Source organism: Micromesistius poutassou (assembly GCF_964030765.1).
Source record: "Micromesistius poutassou genome assembly, chromosome: 13".
NCBI lineage: Eukaryota > Metazoa > Chordata > Actinopteri > Gadiformes > Gadidae > Micromesistius > Micromesistius poutassou.
Window position 1 is genome coordinate 939,630 of NC_140283.1, and position 17,993 is coordinate 957,622.

The following is a 17,993-nucleotide window of genomic DNA, read 5'->3' on the forward strand; positions in this document are numbered from 1 at the left end:
TGATTTCACTATTTCTACAAAGAATGGAGTTTTAATTGAAAGAGTCACAGAATATATATATCTTGGCATCTGGATAGATGATAAACTCACTTTTAATTTTCACATAAAAAATCTTGTATGTCGATTGTGACAAAAAAAATTGGCTATTTTTATAGGAACAAAACCACCTTCCCTTTATTTTGTAGGAAAGGGATTATTGAGGAAGTTTTCATGTCTGTCCTTGATTACGGTGATGTGGTTTACTGGCATGCATCACATTCATGTCTTAAACTCCTGGACTCGGTTTTTCACTCTGCTCTGAGGTTCATCACAGGAGATGCCTATGGCACACACCATTGTGTCTTATATGGAAAGGTTGTATGGTCCTCTCTAAAAGATAGACGTGACACACATTGGCACATTTTTATTTATAAAGCCCTGACCGGGAAACTTCCCCATTATTTGTCTGAAATGCTGCAAATTTCAGATGGGCTTTTTCAAACCCGCTGCACTGACGTGCTCATGCTTCATGTTCCTCATGTCAGGGCTGAGCTTGGAAAGACAGCTTTCAGCTTCAGTGCCCCTGACTCCTGGAACAACTTACAGCAACAAATTAAAAGTAATACCTTAATATCCTTTAACCAATTTTAATCTGCCAAACTCTACCTGCAACTGTTTTAATTAAGCTATATTTTATTTTATTTTAATTCCAGCCATTCCACATCTCTGTGTAAATGTTTAAATTTTCTTTTTTTCTTTATCAGTTGTTGACGTCAGTTGTATATTTGATGCATTTGCATCGTATATTGTGTATATATTGTTGTTTTTGCTGACTCGACATCATTGCAAATGAGGGTCACCCCTCAATTGATCTTTCGAGTATAAATAAAGGTTAAATGAAAATGAAATTAAAAGCTGCAATAGGCTCCAAGAGAGGTGGGGTTTAAAGCTGCAATAGGCTCCAAGAGAGGTGGGGTTTAAAGCTGCAATAGGCTCCAAGAGAGGTGGGGTTTGGCTCCAAGAGAGGTGGGGTTTGGCTCCAAGAGAGGTGGGGTTTGGCTCCAAGAGAGGTGGGGTTTAAAGCTGCAATAGGCTCCAGTCTGAGAGGTGGGGTTGGAAATCATTAAAAATAATAAATATATTTAAATTGATATCAGAGACACAGTTAAGATTAACAAATGTTTTGGTTTGTCTAAAAAATTGTATCTTTACTATGCTATCTTTTCCCCACCCATTTAGGTCGGGAAAACAAATGTATTTAAGAATGTGTCTTTTTGTGGTGCAAGTTAGCACATGGTGGTGCATCAACTTTTGAATAATTTGCTCTTTATTTGTTCACTGAAGCAAATGATTCAGGCACATTAACTAAAATCATAATTAGGCAAAAGTGCATTGCAATGGTGCAAGTTCCAACCAGAAATTAGACCTAGGCTAGGCCTACATTAGAAACATAAAGCCTTACATTTATTTCTAACAGATTGACAGATTAATTAGACCAGCCATTAGTGTATGACTGATTATGATGATGATTGTATTATAGCCACAATGAATTTCAAGGAGAATGTAATATATATATATATATATATATACTGATTCAGATTTAGATTTTTTGAATTTCAAGGAGAATGTAGGCTATATATATATGACAGTCTCCTTGAAATTCATTGCGGCTATGACACAGTTCATCCCAAAATCAGTATATATATATTATAGTTGTGGGCTGGAAAGGAGTTTCAACGACACCTCTACATTTGTAAACAGTTCAAAGTATTTCAGAACGCTTCTATATATAACTGGACTTGTGCTACCACGCTGTGGTGGGTATGGTGTATGGCATGCATTTGTCATTATGCATGAACGGGCTTGGAGGAAAGGGTGGATGTTTATGACAACTGCTCTAAAACATTGTCATGTCCTGACGTTGAACAACTTTTAATAGGCTATTGAACCGTTTCGGCTTCAATTAATATCAACCAATGTGGACCTCATATTGACCCTATCGAGTATACACAACTGCAGCTCATAACTTCATCAATATTAGGTTGTTTATATGTATTATTTCAGGTTTTCAGACTAAACAGCAGGGGAGTTCAATCCCAGGCTTCACAGTTTAAAGACTGTCACTGAACACACTAAACTGTACCGGATCTTTCGTCACAGGGGGCGGGACTTCCTGTTGACCAGTGAGACAACTTAAAATTGTTTACTTTTTGTATTTTTAAAAAATATATATTTCAAAAGACACAAAAGGCACAAGCTTATTACGGTTATTATATCGGCTGCTATATGCTTTATTGTGGTGAAAGGTAAATTGGTAGACAGTAACACCATCTCAAACCACTAGTGTTTTTTAAACAAATGTTATCATTATTGGCGTGTTCTACGCTTATTTAAGATATATCCTAGAGATATTGATTGTTTTCTGATTGCATTCTGTGACCAAAAATGCAATCACACTGTGACCTAATGCTTTAGATAGGTTTGGAAATCCCATTCAACGTAAGAAATACACTTAGTGACTGTGATATTAATGTTTTAGAGAGTAAGAGGTGTCATTGTCGCCTATTTAAATCCCATTTGGCCATTCTACAGCGCCCTGTAGATGTGGGTGGGGCCGACAGCAGGAATGGCCCGACGGATGGTTTCCTGGATGACGTCCTCAGCCCGGCGGTTATATTTAGAGCCTATATAAAGAGAGGCGCCCCCTGCGCTCCGAAGACTCTCTGCAGGCGGAGAGTTGCATGTAGAGGGCTGGGCCGTGCTCTGACGCCACCTCTCCGACATGTTACACTGGTTCACAAGCAATAGTTTCCCCATTTGTTTGGCAATGCATTCAAACATGATGATACTCTGATGATACTTTTTATTATTTACGACATAGTATATTTGAGGAACGAATGGTCGAATCACCAGCCATGCGTTACTACCTCTACGATCATCCTGACCCTAGCCCCTAAAAAAACGACTTGACGTTTTATTTTATCTTCAAATCCACATTAGCATTGTATTTAAATTGTATTTATATTGTATTTAGGTGGGCCTCTGAATGCTCTAACGAAACAGCGCTGTGTGGCAGCGTTGCCAGATTGGGCCAGATTTCGCGCCCAATCTGGCAACACTGGCTGCAGCGCGCCGCAGCCAGTGTTGCCAGATTGTGTGTGGAAATTGTGTGGCCCAATCTGGCAACACTGCTGTGTGGACGCTGGCTGCGGTGCATTGTGGGTAGCAGAGCTCCACCCGTCTCCTCCGCCCGGACTCCACCTCGACGTCAGGCAGGCCGACCGCCCGGCCCAATGGAAAGTTACACCGATTAATATCCAAACCTTCCTATATTCCCGTTTTCCTCCCACCGGCCGTGCGGAGGTGAATGAGGGGATCGGGGCGGACAGGACCCTCGGAGCGGGACTGAAGACGGAGGATCATCCGCCGGATCGTCGGTCGACACTGCGGACGCGGAACTGCTCAGCTAAAGGTAGAGCGACGCTAATGGCCCGGGGGGGGGGGGGGGGAGGACGGGGATCACACACCGAGAAGGAGATCCGCCGTCAGGGATTGAATGTAGTGCGGTTACGTTGGAGCCCTGGACGTTAGCGGAACGGCATCGAGTGAAAGAACCGTTCTGAACGCAAGCTACGCCCAACGCTACCCCGCCGTGTGGCCTCCTGCAGCCCGGAGCCCCGCCGCTGTTCCCCGTCTACACCCGGTGGGGGGGCGGGGGGGGGGGGGGTCTGGACCGTCTACACCCGGTGCAGGGCGGGTCTGGACCGCTGCTGGTCCATGTCTACACCCGGTATAGGGGCGGGGGGGGGGGGGGGGGGTCTGGACCCGGTACAGGGGGGTCTGGACCGTCTACACCCGGTACAGGGGGGGGGGCTCTGGGCCGCAGCGGACACCTCATGTCAACAGTCTGGTGCTGTATCGGTATTGAGGTGAAATGGCCGTAGATTTGGGTAATCTAGATCCCGTCTGCCACTGAGCTGCTATGAGCTGCTAGGCTAACCAGTGGTGCTGCTCCCCGACAGACACAAGGGCCACACGGCTCCTGGGGGCCGGCTAACCAGTGGTGCTGCTCCCCGACAGACACAAGGGCCACACGGCTTCAACCACCAAACAGAAGCATACTCGGTTCTTCCTGTAAATAATGGCTGCTATTTGCTTGTCAACAGTAGTAGGGTCATAAGTGGGACAGTTGTATGGCCCATTGATATCCAGTGTGATCAGCCTGCATGGTGTTCAGCAGTAGGCTGTTGGACCACACTGGTCGCTACTGGATACATTTGATACTCATCAAAAGCATGATACTCATCAAAAACATCAAAGCTTTGCTACGTTATGCTGCACAGAATGCGTGTGTTTCTATATAGGGACTCTTCAAAGCGGTATGAAATGTTCAAACCCACAGTCGAGTGTCAATCTAGCTCAGCATGGCGGCCATTGGCCGACCGTTTATTGACAGCTCTAATGGGAACTGTTGTTACTTTGATCTTTTTTATGTCCACACAGGTACAGATGAGCCTGTTAAAGACAACGGCGTACGCGGTTCCCACTCAAATATTTGTCAGTGGTTTTAAGTAATTCACTTGTCTCTGTCTCCAGGAGAACATGCTAGGGAACTCCTCCTTGACCCTAGGGCTATACACACAAGTATGCAATGCACTGGGAGGTTGGCCTGACACCGATGATTGTTTTCAAAGCTGACGCCCATTTTCTCGTAAATTTATTTTGCTTTAATGTTGTGTTATTGATTTATGCCTGGCTAAAGTTGTCATTGTTTTAGACAGAACATACCATATCATTTCAGGAGAGACCTTAATGCTAGCTTTGAGGCACAGTATTCAATAGATTGGGCCGGACCAGAAAATGTGTATTTATTACTTTCCCCTATAATCGGGCCCTGTACAGGTCTTGAACAGAGTGTGGTTTATGATCTTTCAGCACACCCTCATTAAAGCTCATCCTAGTTTTCGAGGATTGATTTTCAACCAAATAACGTTTTCTGAGCCTGGTAATTAATCCACGCATTCTTCACAATGAATGGCAGAACCATGTTCAGGAAGGAGATATTGATTTATTTATTAAACTTTAAGGAGAGGGAGGTTCCAATGATTGCCTGACTCAACATTCATTCCATTATGACTTCAGTATTCAAATCAATTGTTTATATTAAAATAGGCCTGGGCGATATGGCTGAAAGACGTATCACAATATAACATGATCATATTGATAGATATCGATAACTATTGATAATTTTAATGACCTAAACAGACTAGGAATTACCATGCTGGATTTAAACACTTCTGTTTAACAATATGACCTTCCACTGTTCTTCGATAAATACTCCAATGTCGACACAACAATGAAAAACACTCAAATATTGTAAATAAGTATGGAACCGTGTTTGTGTAACAAACCCAGCTGCTAGATTCAGTGGTCCAGTCTCATATCGATATATATATTGAACATGTTTCATATTGATATTGATCAAAGGTCGGATGCTAAACCTGATGCTAGTCTGACCTCTGTCAGAGGTCAGGGAGCTTTTTCCACATAACCCAAGTGGTAGGACCTTTCTTGGGTACACTTTCTTCATCCTTGGCCCACAGTTCTTGCTTTGTTTCACCCTTGCTCATTCTGTCCTGAGCAGTGGAAGAACGCAGGGCCTTCTGAGTTGTTGTGAGTGGGAGGGGCTGAAACACTCGTTCCCTGAAACACTCGTTGAGATGTTAATGATATCCATCATTAACATGATAACCCCTCATTACCACAGTCTTCAACAAGCTCCTGGTGGAGAGTGATGTAATGTTTTTATTGCATTCTGTATCTGTAGATCTACTGTTTTGTCTATAAACTTTGTCTAGACCCAGTAGGCCATCAAAACCTCCACCTTCTACCAACTGCTTCTTACCTTCCATCCCTAATGTTTAGGTTTTGAACCTGAAGCATACTGACTGCTCTGCTCATTGTGTACCATTGAACCATTCTGTACTGCACCCACCTCCTGAAGGTGGGCGCAGTCTCTCTATATATCTGTCTCTATCTATATGTTTCATTAAACGGTATACCCCTGCTATTCCACAGGTGAATCATGACCGAGTATAAGCTGGTGGTGGTGGGGGCTGGAGGCGTAGGCAAGAGCGCATTGACCATCCAGCTCATCCAGAACCATTTTGTGGACGAGTATGACCCAACCATCGAGGTAAAGTCCATTTGACTTCATATTAACCTCTTTGTCCCAGTACACCTGCAGAGTTGGTAGAGTCACAACCCCTTCTCTCTAAGCCCCCCAACAGGAAGGAAAATAGGGGGAAATGTTGAAGGAACATGTACAAGTGACCACAGTGGAGTGAAATAGAGTGTCAGGCATATTATGTAAATTGAGTTCATGAAAATTAAATCACATTAATGTTAAAGCTAAAAATAAAATGTGTAGATGTCATGATGGACTGTCTCTTGAGAGCAAGTAGGAGTATTTGAGTTCCTAAGAAAATAATTTTTCTAATTGAAGTCGCTGAACAGGTAATTTATTATTGTCAGAAAATAGCCCTTTGGCCTATTTTCTCCAGGGACAATGCAACAATATTTGGGTGTTTGTGATCTGAATACAATGTATGTTATGTATGTGTTATTGGAAGATCAACACACAACTATTTAAGATGATCTGGACTGAGTCGACATAATGAAATCCATTTTATTACATTTCTTGCACCCCGATAATTTGAATTAATCCAAATAAAAATGGACAGGTTTCTTGATGATATGTCTCAGAGGTGATGGTTGACCATGCCCGTCCTCCTCTGGTCTGCAGGACTCGTACAGGAAGCAGGTGGTGATAGACGGGGAGACCTGTCTGCTGGACATCCTGGACACTGCTGGCCAGGAGGAGTACAGCGCAATGAGGGACCAGTACATGAGGACCGGCGAGGGCTTCCTCTGCGTCTTCGCCATCAACAACACCAAGTCCTTTGAGGACATCCACCACTATAGGTGAGTCCTTACAGTCCTCACTAAAGGGATCCACCACTATAGGTGAGTCCTTACAGTCCTCACTAAAGGGATCCACCACTAGAGGTGAGTCCTTACAGTCCTCACTAAAGGGATCCACCACTAGAGGTGGACTCATTACCCCTGTGTCCTCACTAGAGGTGGACTCATTACCCCTGTGTCCTCACTAAAGGGATCCACCACTAGAGGTGAGTCCTTACTGTCCTCACTAAAGGGATCCACCACTAGAGGTGGACTCATTACCCCTGTGTCCTCACTAAAGGGATCCACCACTAGAGGTGGACTCATTACCCCTGTGTCCTCACTAAAGGGATCCACCACTAGAGGTGGACTCATTACCCCTGTGTCCTCACTAAAGGGATCCACCACTAGAGGTGGACTCATTACCCCCGTGTCCTCACTAAAGGGATCCACCACTAGAGGTGGACTCATTACCCCTGTGTCCTCACTAAAGGGATCCACCACTAGAGGTGAGTCCTTACTGTCCTCACTAAAGGGATCCACCACTAGAGGTGGACTCATTACCCCTGTGTCCTCACTAAAGGGATCCACCACTAGAGGTGGACTCATTACCCCTGTGTCCTCACTAAAGGGATCCACCACTAGAGGTGAGTCCTTACTGTCCTCACTAAAGGGATCCACCACTAGAGGTGGACTCATTACCCCTGTGTCCTCACTAAAGGGATCCACCACTAGAGGTGGACTCATTACCCCTGTGTCCTCACTAAAGGGATCCACCACTAGAGGTGGACTCATTACCCCCGTGTCCTCCTCATGAGTCAGTAAATGGATTGACCACTGCCCATCAACGGGTTGTTATGATGATCATGTGGTATTAAATCGTTAGTGAATTGAGAAAATGTATTTAGTGATTTATTTTATTTTATTTTTGTTCAGTGATTTATTTTGTCTGAAGTAAATATGAGGAGACTTTAGAAAAAACTAAATGCAGTTTCATTATCTAATGGCAAACTTTTTATTTTATTTGTTTATTTACCAAAACGTTTTACAAGTAGCAGTTACGATGTCTATAATAAATGAACATGAGCCTCGATAAACTGAGCAGGAGGGAACATTGTCCATTATTATAGAAGTATTTAAAGGCAACAATCAAATGCTAACAGATGTAACAATATGAGGGTGTTATTTAATAGTCTCTTCACCTGTGCGTCCACCTTAATAAGCCCTGATAATAAGAGCCCCCTCGTGTTCCCAGAGAGCAGATCAAGAGGGTGAAGGACTCCGAGGACGTGCCCATGGTCCTGGTGGGCAACAAGTGTGACCTCCCGTCCCGGACAGTGGACACCAAGCAGGCCCAGGACCTGGCCCGCAGCTACAACATCCCCTTCATCGAGACCTCCGCCAAGACCAGACAGGTGGGGTCCTGGGCACACAAGCTGGACACACTCCCTGTGTGTCTATAGACGTGTATCCCTTATCTGAACCCTTCACACGCCTCCGCCGCCCTCCTTGGTACTAACTGACTGGCCGTCTTCTCATGATCACATTTGATCTGTGCCGCGTTCGACCCCTGGCCTGGTCCCCGTGTCTCCACCTCTCCTCTTCATAATGACGGGGCTTGTCCAGAGGGCTCCTCCTCTGCCTGTGATTTGTGTTTCAGTGGCTGTCTGGTCTGAGGTTCTGGCTGGAGGCCTCTCGGACCGCGCGCCGCTCTCTACTTCCTCTTTGGATTGATTATAAATGGGCGATGAGGGTTTCGTTGCATGCTACCCTACCATGCTCATGTAAATTAATTAATCATGATCTAAGATGGATTACGATTTATTATTAATCAACAATAATCATTAAGATTGGGTCATGGAACCTGCACGACACGACATGTATTATTGGTTGTTATTATGGTGGTATTAATTATTCTGGTGTGTGTGTGGCGTTGTGTGTCTGGTGCCAGAAGTCACGACATGTATTCATGACCTTTCCTGGACTTTTATCAATGAGGGCAATCAGACTCTGTTGGGCGCCGGCTCCAGTGATTGGTGTGTGTGCCGCTCTGTCTCTCTCCTTGTGGTGGGCTTGTTGTTGACTTTCCACGAGGCGTCTCTGTCCTGGCACACTTTGGTGTCCACCCCCCCTCCCCAACGATATGGTTATCAGACCACACTGAAGCCACCAACGCCCATGTAACATGTCCTACTCCTACAACGGTTGAGTACCAGCCAAGGTCCTACTGGTCCTAATGTAACACCCGTGTTAGTTCATCAGACCAAGCCGGGCCCTAACATGCTGACTGTGTGACGTGTGTATTGGTGCTTGTGTGCCCCCTGTGTACCTTAACATTGAGGGAGGTTGTGTCTCGCATGCAGAGAGTGGAGGATGCCTTTTACACTCTGGTGCGGGAGATCAGGCTGCATCGACTCAGTAAGCTCTGCAAGGAGGAAAAGACGCCGCGCTGTGTCAAGCTTAAAAAGTGTGTTGTGATGTAAAAAAAGAAAAGGGGTAAGTTCAGCCCTCCTCTGCCAGGTGTGTGTGTGTGTGTGTGTCCAGAGGTCAGGCAGTGAGAGGCTTGGCATTATGCTAACCTGCTAGGTGGGGAGGGGGTGTCCCAGCTGCTTACTAATCAGGACAAATGGATGGTTGGTCTCCTTTCCTCTTCTGGTGGTCTTCTTGTGTTTCGTGGTTGATCATTCCCCAGCCCCCCCCACCTCCAAAACCAATCAACATGCTGGACAATGTGGGAGAGGATAATGTGGTGATGCTGCGGTCATCGTGAGTGTGTGCTGAGGGTAATGAGCGGCTCTTGGATGGTTGCATCACACTGGGCACAAAGCTGTGTGCGTTGCTTTTTCTTCTTCTAATGCTCCAGACATCTGTCGCTGAAATCAAAGGAGTATTCCTGGTTCTCTTTGTCTTTTGCACCCCGCCCCCCCCCCTTGTCTTAAGAGTCATTATTTTCCCTTGCGATGGTTTCTTACGATTCTTTTCCCTGTGTCAATAAAATAATCCTAAACCATGGAGCTATGGGACAGAACACTAATGGCATGATTTCAGTCTTCAGATATGCAACACTAATTGTCACCACACCTATAGCGCAACTGCTGAGGGCAGGCATGAGATTTAAATCAGGATGACATCACAATCTGGAGACGTCTTTGTCGTGGTCACCATGGTGACTGAATATGTTGTAGGATATGGGGGTGGTGATGGGCTATATACACAGTCCTCTTGGTGCATCTGAGTGGTAGCCGACATTCATACACCTGTAAATATCAAGATCTTGGAATATGTATTGATTATTCATCTCAATAGAAGACAATATTTCCATGCACTGCAGTACTTGAATATAGGTTGTTTTTGATAATATCATGGTGTGCCGTTGCAACAGGTTCTTTTGGGCACCAACTTTCTCCGAGAGTGATAGCCTGCTTTAAGTTATGCTGGAGTATGCTGCATATCCGTGTTGTTAACGTAAATGCCTGATGCCATTTAGTTATTTTATCTCTTTGTTTATTGATCGTTGATTCGTTAAATATCTGCTGTGGAAGGACCGTTACTCTGGGCCTTACTCGTTAAAGCTAGGGTAGGCAATATATTTTAGAAGCATTTGTTCATATTTGTGGAAATTCATTTAACATCCCGTACATAAACAGTACGCACTGACAAAGAGAATCAAAACCCCAGAGTCTGGCTCATAGACCTGGAATAAACCGTCCAATCAGTGCATTCCGCCTGACTGAGATGCAGACCTGTCGGTCTACCTTCCTACCCAGCTGGCTGTGTGCACCCTGCCCATACACATCATTTACGGTTCGCTGTGGAAGTGTAATTCTAAATCCTAGATTGAAATATGGCATGGATTGGATTTGTTTTGTTAAATGGGCTTCCTCTCTACTTCTGTCTCAAATGGCATTCTATTTGAAATTCTTTGAAGTTTCCAGAATGATCTTAACACAATCAAAGAGCACACTGACGCCTCAACAGACGTGTGGTGGTGGTGGCCTGCTGGTACGAGCCCCTGGTGCAGTGCACCTGTAACAATACCTCTGTTTGTGTTTCCCAGGGCGTGGACGATGCCTTTTACACATTAGTGCGAGAAATCCGGAAACACAAGGAGAAGATGAGTAAGGACGGCAAGAAGAAGAAAAAGAAGTCAAAGACAAAGTGTACTCTAATGTAAAGGAACGCGCCAACCCCCCCACACGCTTCAAGACAGACTGGAGAGAAAACAAGTTGAACATTTTAAGTAATACATTTGTACATTACACTAAATTATTACTCTATTTCTTAGTGCCCACCGTACTGAATTCTAAAATGAACTAGATTCAGCTGCAGTTCTTTATTTTATTTCTTTTGCTACTAGGTAACCAGTAAGCTTGATCTGACCTTCTGTCTAGAACCAGGCCCCGTGCACGGGTCAGGAGGTCTGACCTGCTAGGAGGAGACTCTGCTGAGGTGGGAGGAACTGGTCTGAGTGTATGTCACTACTCCCTTTGGGTCAATGTGTTAAGTAGCAACTTGTTTTACTCTTCGTCAGGCCTCCAGACGTTTGGTGATTCCTTCAGATCCTACGGGATGCCAAAGAATAAATTAACATCCCATTGAATTAGAAACAAAAGAACACATGGAGAATGGACCAGCACTTAGCTGGATGAATCCAGATGTACTAGCCACTGTGTAATATCCCATTCCTCTTTGAACTTCTAGATATGACTTGATAATGTCATTAAAGTTATGTTGTTGATCAAAGTATGCATGAGAACTCCTACTCTTCCCAGAATGTTTTAACACCCTAATTATCTCCTAATTACTTTGAAATTCATCTGCCTTTTGTATTGTGTGGGTAGTGATCTATTGCCTACAGAAGATGTTGTCCTTGCATGCATCGTGTCCTTAACGCCCTTAGAGATACTCGTTGCTAATACTGTATAATAGAGGCGACAGAGCCAGGAATGTGGAACTGTGACCATAGTGGAATTCTATCACTCTCAAGTGATCATTACTTTTGCATTTCTGAGAACCAAAACCACCAGAAGAGTTGGGTTTGAATAAATGTATGATTTAATGAGACCGCTGTAAGTAGACCGACCAGACCCATGCTTTTATATTCTCTTGCTTCTCAGATCATGTCTGTGAGATTTGTTAACATGTTAAATTTCAACAATAGCCTTTTTAAATACTTTCCTTCCGGTCACTCTCATTTTCCCCCTAATTCTTGTAGATAATTAGCTTAGTCTGGTGTCATGGAGGGCGTTCAATATGTTGGTGAAATTGAGCTTTCTCCTGTTGTTTGGCCTTTTCAGGTTTTTTGATTTACTTGCTCATCTTCTCAAATTGTTTGCTGGGCTGCCTTTCAAACAAGTTATTGTCCAGTGAAATAATTAACCATAATCACTAACTCACTCGCGTAACATGTGAAATGAAGTGATGTAACTGAAGCTATTTTTGGTAAATGGGCACAAATTGCCATTCATTTAGTTTTGAGACATTCAAATTTGGAGGAGAAAAAAACTAACATTCTCTTTGGGAATCTTCTTTCTCTCTGCAAATAGTAAACCTTCTTCTGCTGGGAATTCTACACCTTTCAAAACTTTAGTGTTAGCTGGTGTGGGCGGTGGAAAATCAAAGGAACATTGACTGTCAGGCTGAATACGGTTTGTGTGGTGGAGAGGAGAGACATGGAATATGATTAATGGATTTTAACCCACTGTATTACCTATTGCTCATGAAGTAGATAACTGTTAATGCGATTTAACTCTAGAATCCACTTGTTCACAATACTGTTTCCTGAAAAATAGTTTTACTGAAAATGTTAATGTCCCTCTTATTGCGTGCCAACCGCTGATTTTTTGGAAATGTATCATTTATACCTTGATCGTATTTTAACAACCTTTGTATAGTTGTGATACTGAAAGGTGCATATTTTGTAAATTGTGCTTAATTTCTTTGGTGTGTCTAAATGAATGTTGCTTTAACGGAGCCCGGCTCCGGTCGGTGTATGTGATTAGGGAGTACGACTGGGTCCTCTGGGAGTGGGTGAATGGGTCACGACCCCACGCCCCACGTGGGTGATACGTCGTGCTGATCGATCTCAAATGAGTCTATTTTTTTGCCATGAATCTCACCACTCCTATTTAATGTGTAATAAAGAACACAAATAAAGAGGAGCTTATGTTGGTTGTTCTTGTTTAGTAGCTCTTTAAGAACCATTTACGATGGACAATACTGTTCATACTGGCAAGTGAAATTCATCAGTTAAACGTTTCAGTTAACAATTTCAGTTATTTGTTAAAAAATGACCGCTATGTTTATAAGTGAGTGAGGTGCTAAGAAAAAATGTTTCAAGTTGACACTGCTCAGTACGAGGTACAGGCGACATTCATGACTAGGTCCTAACGTGTATTACTACGCAATACTGGGTACTCAGTCTACAGTCAATACTAGGTACTGAATTCTATAGCACTCAATACCCTGAACTAGTCAACACTTCAATGCTGGGTACTAGAGTCTAAACTACTCAATACTGGGTACTACAGGCTACACTACTCAATACTGGGTACTAGAGTCTAAACTACTCAATACTGGGTACTACAGGCTACACTACTCAATACTGGGTACTAGAGTCTAAACTACTCAATACTGGGTATTACAGGCTACACTACTCAATACTGGGTACTACAGGCTACACTACTCAATACCGGGTACTACAGGCTACACTACTCAATACTGGGTACTAGAGTATACACTACTCAATACTGGGTACTAGAGTATACACTACTCAATACCGGGTATTACAGGCTACACTACTCAATACCGGGTACTACAGGCTACACTACTCAATACTGGGTACTACAGGCTACACTACTCAATACCGGGTATTACAGGCTACACTACTCAATACTGGGTACTACAGGCTACACTACTCAATACCGGGTATTACAGGCTACACTACTCAATACTGGGTACTACAGGCTACACTACTCAATACTGGGTACTACAGGCTACACTACTCAATACCGGGTATTACAGGCTACACTACTCAATACTGGGTACTAGAGTATACACACTTAACTGCAAAACCAGGACATTATTAATGAGTACTTCCTACAATTTTAAACAAATCTCATTGCTGGAACCAACGGCCAGTGCATGGACAAGAAGCCCCCTGCAAAAAAGCTGATGTCACAGTAAAGCCCAGGGAGTGTCAGACACCAAGGCAGCGTGTGGACGGCCTGAACACAGCAGTGAGGTAGTCACTACAGGGGCAGAGAGAGGGTGACACATTGGTGAACTCTGGCCCTCGGGCGGGTTTGACCCCTATGACCCCAGAGGACCCTTAGTAAGTCCTGCTCAAACTAAGCCCTCCAGCACAGGAACATATGGTTCATAGTGTGATGAGCATCTAGGCACAGTCAACGTTGTTGTGACTCTATGCTGCGGAGTCACTTAATACCCTTCAGGTACTGAAGTTTCCGGTATACAAATAGAAAAGCCCACTTTGATTCCCCATGATCAGTAAACATTGCACAAAATGACACTAGTATACCAAATAACACTATGCTTTATTAATCATAGTTTCAAATACAAAATACAGGATGGAGGATGTTGAACTTTAGGGGGCAGCAAACTCAAACAGAAATAGTGCAGTGATTCTCCTTGTGTTGGTTTACCAGCAGGTGTCCACTGGTCTCAACTTGTAGGCTGATCTGTTGGAACAGCCTGCATCTGATTGGACGGTCTCTTGTGTTGTCAAAAAGAGACCGATTTTGAAAAAGTTATGGAATGGCCAATCAAAATAAAACAGAAAATAAAGCAGGAGCATTAAGGTGAAGCCGATGCAGTCACTTCCAAGACAAAGCTAATAAAAAAACAAAAACAGAACTCAAACTGGCAAGGCACCAATGGTTAAAGGAGACGTCCTTGTGTCATGTGACCTGCATGCACTGGGAGAATGTGGAAGGCGGCCGTCACTGGTCGGGGCCGGGCGTTGCGGCGGCGTCCGTCTTCACGGCGTCCACCAGGAAGCTGAGCTCGTTGCACAGCGTCTCGTAGCGGTAGGCCAGCCGGATCTGGGCCACGTTGGTCCTCCGGATGTCGTTGCCCTCGTGGCCGTCCTGCAGGTAATTTGGACCCAGGAAGTGCTGTTTCTCCTGGGGGGGGGTGGGGGGGGGGGTTGATTAGCATCCAGCTAGTTAGACTAGCGTTATGATAGCTATAGGTATGATCTTTAATGGCTCTTACGTCCAGACACACCCACTGGGGGTACTTACTGTCAGCTAGCTACACCAGCCTTCTGCTACACTAGTGCTGTGCAGGTCGAACTTGTGTCATGCTAGAAAGACTTCTTAAGCTAGTTAGACCAGTGGGGTGCTAGTTAGACCAGAGGGGTGCTAGTTAGACCAGAGGGGTGCTAGTTAGACCAGAGGGGTGCTAGTTAGACCAGAGGGGTGCTAGTTAGACCAGTGGGGTGCTAGTTAGACCAGAGGGGTGCTAGTTAGACCAGAGGGGTGCTAGTTAGACCAGAGGGGTGCTAGTTAGACCAGAGGGGTGCTAGTTAGACCAGTGGGGTGCTCGCTGCACTGGCATGGTAACAGCTTCCTGCTGGGCAGGGGGGCGGACCTCAGGGCTGACAACTTTGGGACTTTGGCTGGAGGGAGACTGAGGGAGACTCTGAGGGAGACTGAGGGAGACTCTGAGGGAGACTGAGGGAGACTCTGAGGGAGACTGAGGGAGACTCTGAGGGAGACTCTGGGAGACTCTGAGGGAGACTGAGGGAGACTCTGAGGGAGACTCTGAGGGAGACTGAGGGAGACTCTGAGGGAGACTCTGAGGGAGACTGAGGGAGACTCTGAGGGAGACTCTGAGGGAGACTGAGGGAGACTCTGAGGGAGACTCTGGGAGACTCTGAGGGAGACTGAGGGAGACTCTGGGAGACTCTGAGGGAGACTCTGAGGGAGACTCTGAGGGAGACTGAGGGAGACTCTGAGGGAGACTCTGAGGGAGACTCTGCAAAACGTCAGTGGGCGTGCGAAGAGTGTGTGCGAGGCAAACATTTTTGATAACCATAATCCAAATAACCCAAATACTAAGTAAACAGTCCTCGTTTACTTAGTATAAACAAATTAAAGGAAGGCTTATATAAAAGCCATTGGCTGTTGTTGACGTAGGACATTCAAAATGTGTTTAGATATGTTTTAATCATGCATTTAATCATGCATTGACATGGGAACACATGTCACACTATATACTGATACCTGCTGCCATAGATATGTATTTAACCAAGACCTCAGAGTTTATTCCCAGTCTGACCCAGAAAGAAGGAATTTAACAGAAGGTAACAGTGTCTCATGTTTAGTAATGTGGTTATTGGTTGATAGCCTACACTACATTAAGACACCTTGTCATTTTGGGCTGTCAAACCATGAGAAAACCTTTAGGGTCTATATTGCGAGAATAGGTTGGACCACGCTCATTGCCAAATGTGACTTTATTTAGCCTAATGACTGATATTGAAAAGTAACAACATGGAATTAATGTTGAATCTGAGTAAATACTATGTCCTTATTAAAATATTTGAAACTGTAACACCTATGGATTATGTAGCCTATAGAAGCCAAGAGATTCAGTAAACTGATGCCTATATTGACTTGTTCTTTCCGTGCTTAGCTCGCTAGGCTAAGTAACACCAAACTAACAATTTCTAGTCGAATTCCAACAAGTCCACACAGAGAGGCAGAGAGACAGAAGACATGGAAGGAGGGAGAGAGACTGGAAGAGTTTTTGGAAAGGATCATGCCATTTAAGAGAAGTTCTCTAAAAAGCTCTTTGAGGGATCTTTTTGCCATCTTTCTCTCTTGTTCAAATGTTGGGAATCACATACAAATGCACATTTGATGTTCTTGTTCATTTTGATACCCTGGCTGTAATTTTTGGTTAAGAATTGAGTAAGTAAATTAAACCAAATAACGGAGTATCTGCATTAATTGCGTTTAAAAAAACAACAGTAATAAAACAAACGTAACGTTGTTATTTAAAATGACAGCAGCACTAGTTTGAGGCATTTATTTGCGCTCTCAGACCTTAACCAAGACTTTATTTTCTTCTTCCCAAAAGAGACATTTCACGCGCAACTAAAAGACGCAAGGGAGCGGCGACAGAGAAAGGTGCGCGGAGGACGTTGTAGATCAGCCTGCACTGCAGTCAATGCAGTAGGTCCGAATAGATGGATGGATAGATCTAACAAGCATGTTTCCTGTATATTCTGTGGTCTAGTAGTGAGTGATCAACTGTGAATGGACGGAAAAAAGTTGATTATTATTATTTTTTCATAGATGTGCTATTTGGCGTGACATCTCTTGCGTGTGTGTGAGAGCGTGAGATTGATGCTGAAAGCGTGAGTGTCACACACAGATGCGTGAGAGTTGGCGACCCTGGTACCTTGTGTGAGAGGCCGCTCTGCAGGACGCTGTTCCGGGCTATCTCACACAGATCACAGGTGCTCAGCTTCCAGAGCTGGGCGGCGATGGCGTACTCCTCCATCAACGCTTCCTGAGGAGTGAGGACACAACGCTTCAGACAGACAATACTAGACAAACATGTACATGAGGAATGCAAAACAAAAGATACAAATACAAGAAGGTACAATTATAAATATATCACTGCTATCCATTCCCTTTTAATATTCTAAAAAATATTATATTAATCCATTTTCTGATGCTCAATGCACACCTTGATAACCCATAATGACATAATTAGAAGCAAATGAAGGATATATGTTCATCACTTCAAAGGTATCATTTGTCCATTGTGACGCTATGACGTCACGATGACTTTGTGGAGTAGAGTGCGATCATCAAGTTGTTGACGTTATCTTCCTCACTTACAACTAATGAGTCGTCTACTCGGACCGCTGTAGACAACGCTATGGGTCTGGGGCCAATATGATCACGGGGTTATCCGTGGAGAAAACAATCATACAATGAATAACATACTCAAAATAATAAGCCTGTTGCACGTTGTTTTAATGTTATAACGTTTGCCTATGTATGAGCTTGGTG

The 17,993-nt window shown here is 44.1% G+C and overlaps 2 protein-coding genes across 5 annotated transcripts in view; one reads left to right on the plus strand and one right to left on the minus strand.

Annotated features, from left to right (window-relative positions):
• The first annotated feature begins 3,211 nt into the window (after positions 1-3,211).
• On the plus strand, positions 3,212-13,113 carry LOC311357599 (GTPase KRas). 2 transcript variants are annotated; one of them, XM_084477594.1, is made up of 6 exons: positions 3,212-3,451; positions 6,058-6,175; positions 6,785-6,963; positions 8,198-8,357; positions 9,306-9,438; positions 11,000-13,113. In XM_084477594.1, exons 2-5 carry the CDS (start codon positions 6,065-6,067, stop codon positions 9,423-9,425), a joined length of 570 nt encoding a protein of 189 aa, XP_084333720.1. In that variant the 5' UTR covers positions 3,212-3,451; positions 6,058-6,064; the 3' UTR covers positions 9,426-9,438; positions 11,000-13,113. The 2 variants fall into 2 exon arrangements, with proteins under 2 accessions (XP_084333720.1, XP_084333721.1); XM_084477595.1 differs by lacking the exon at positions 9,306-9,438.
• Positions 13,114-14,509: 1,396 nt separating this feature from the next.
• Positions 14,510-17,993, minus strand: part of ampd3b (adenosine monophosphate deaminase 3b) — a 28,961-nt gene continuing 25,477 nt past the window's right edge. For all 3 annotated transcript variants that reach the window (XM_084476712.1, XM_084476713.1, XM_084476714.1), the window contains exons 14-15: positions 17,374-17,484; positions 14,510-15,086 (exon numbers count right to left, since the gene is read on the minus strand). In XM_084476712.1, coding sequence (XP_084332838.1) covers positions 14,904-15,086; positions 17,374-17,484 — 294 coding nt within the window. In that variant the 3' untranslated portion in view covers positions 14,510-14,903. The remainder of the gene's footprint in view (positions 15,087-17,373; positions 17,485-17,993) is intronic.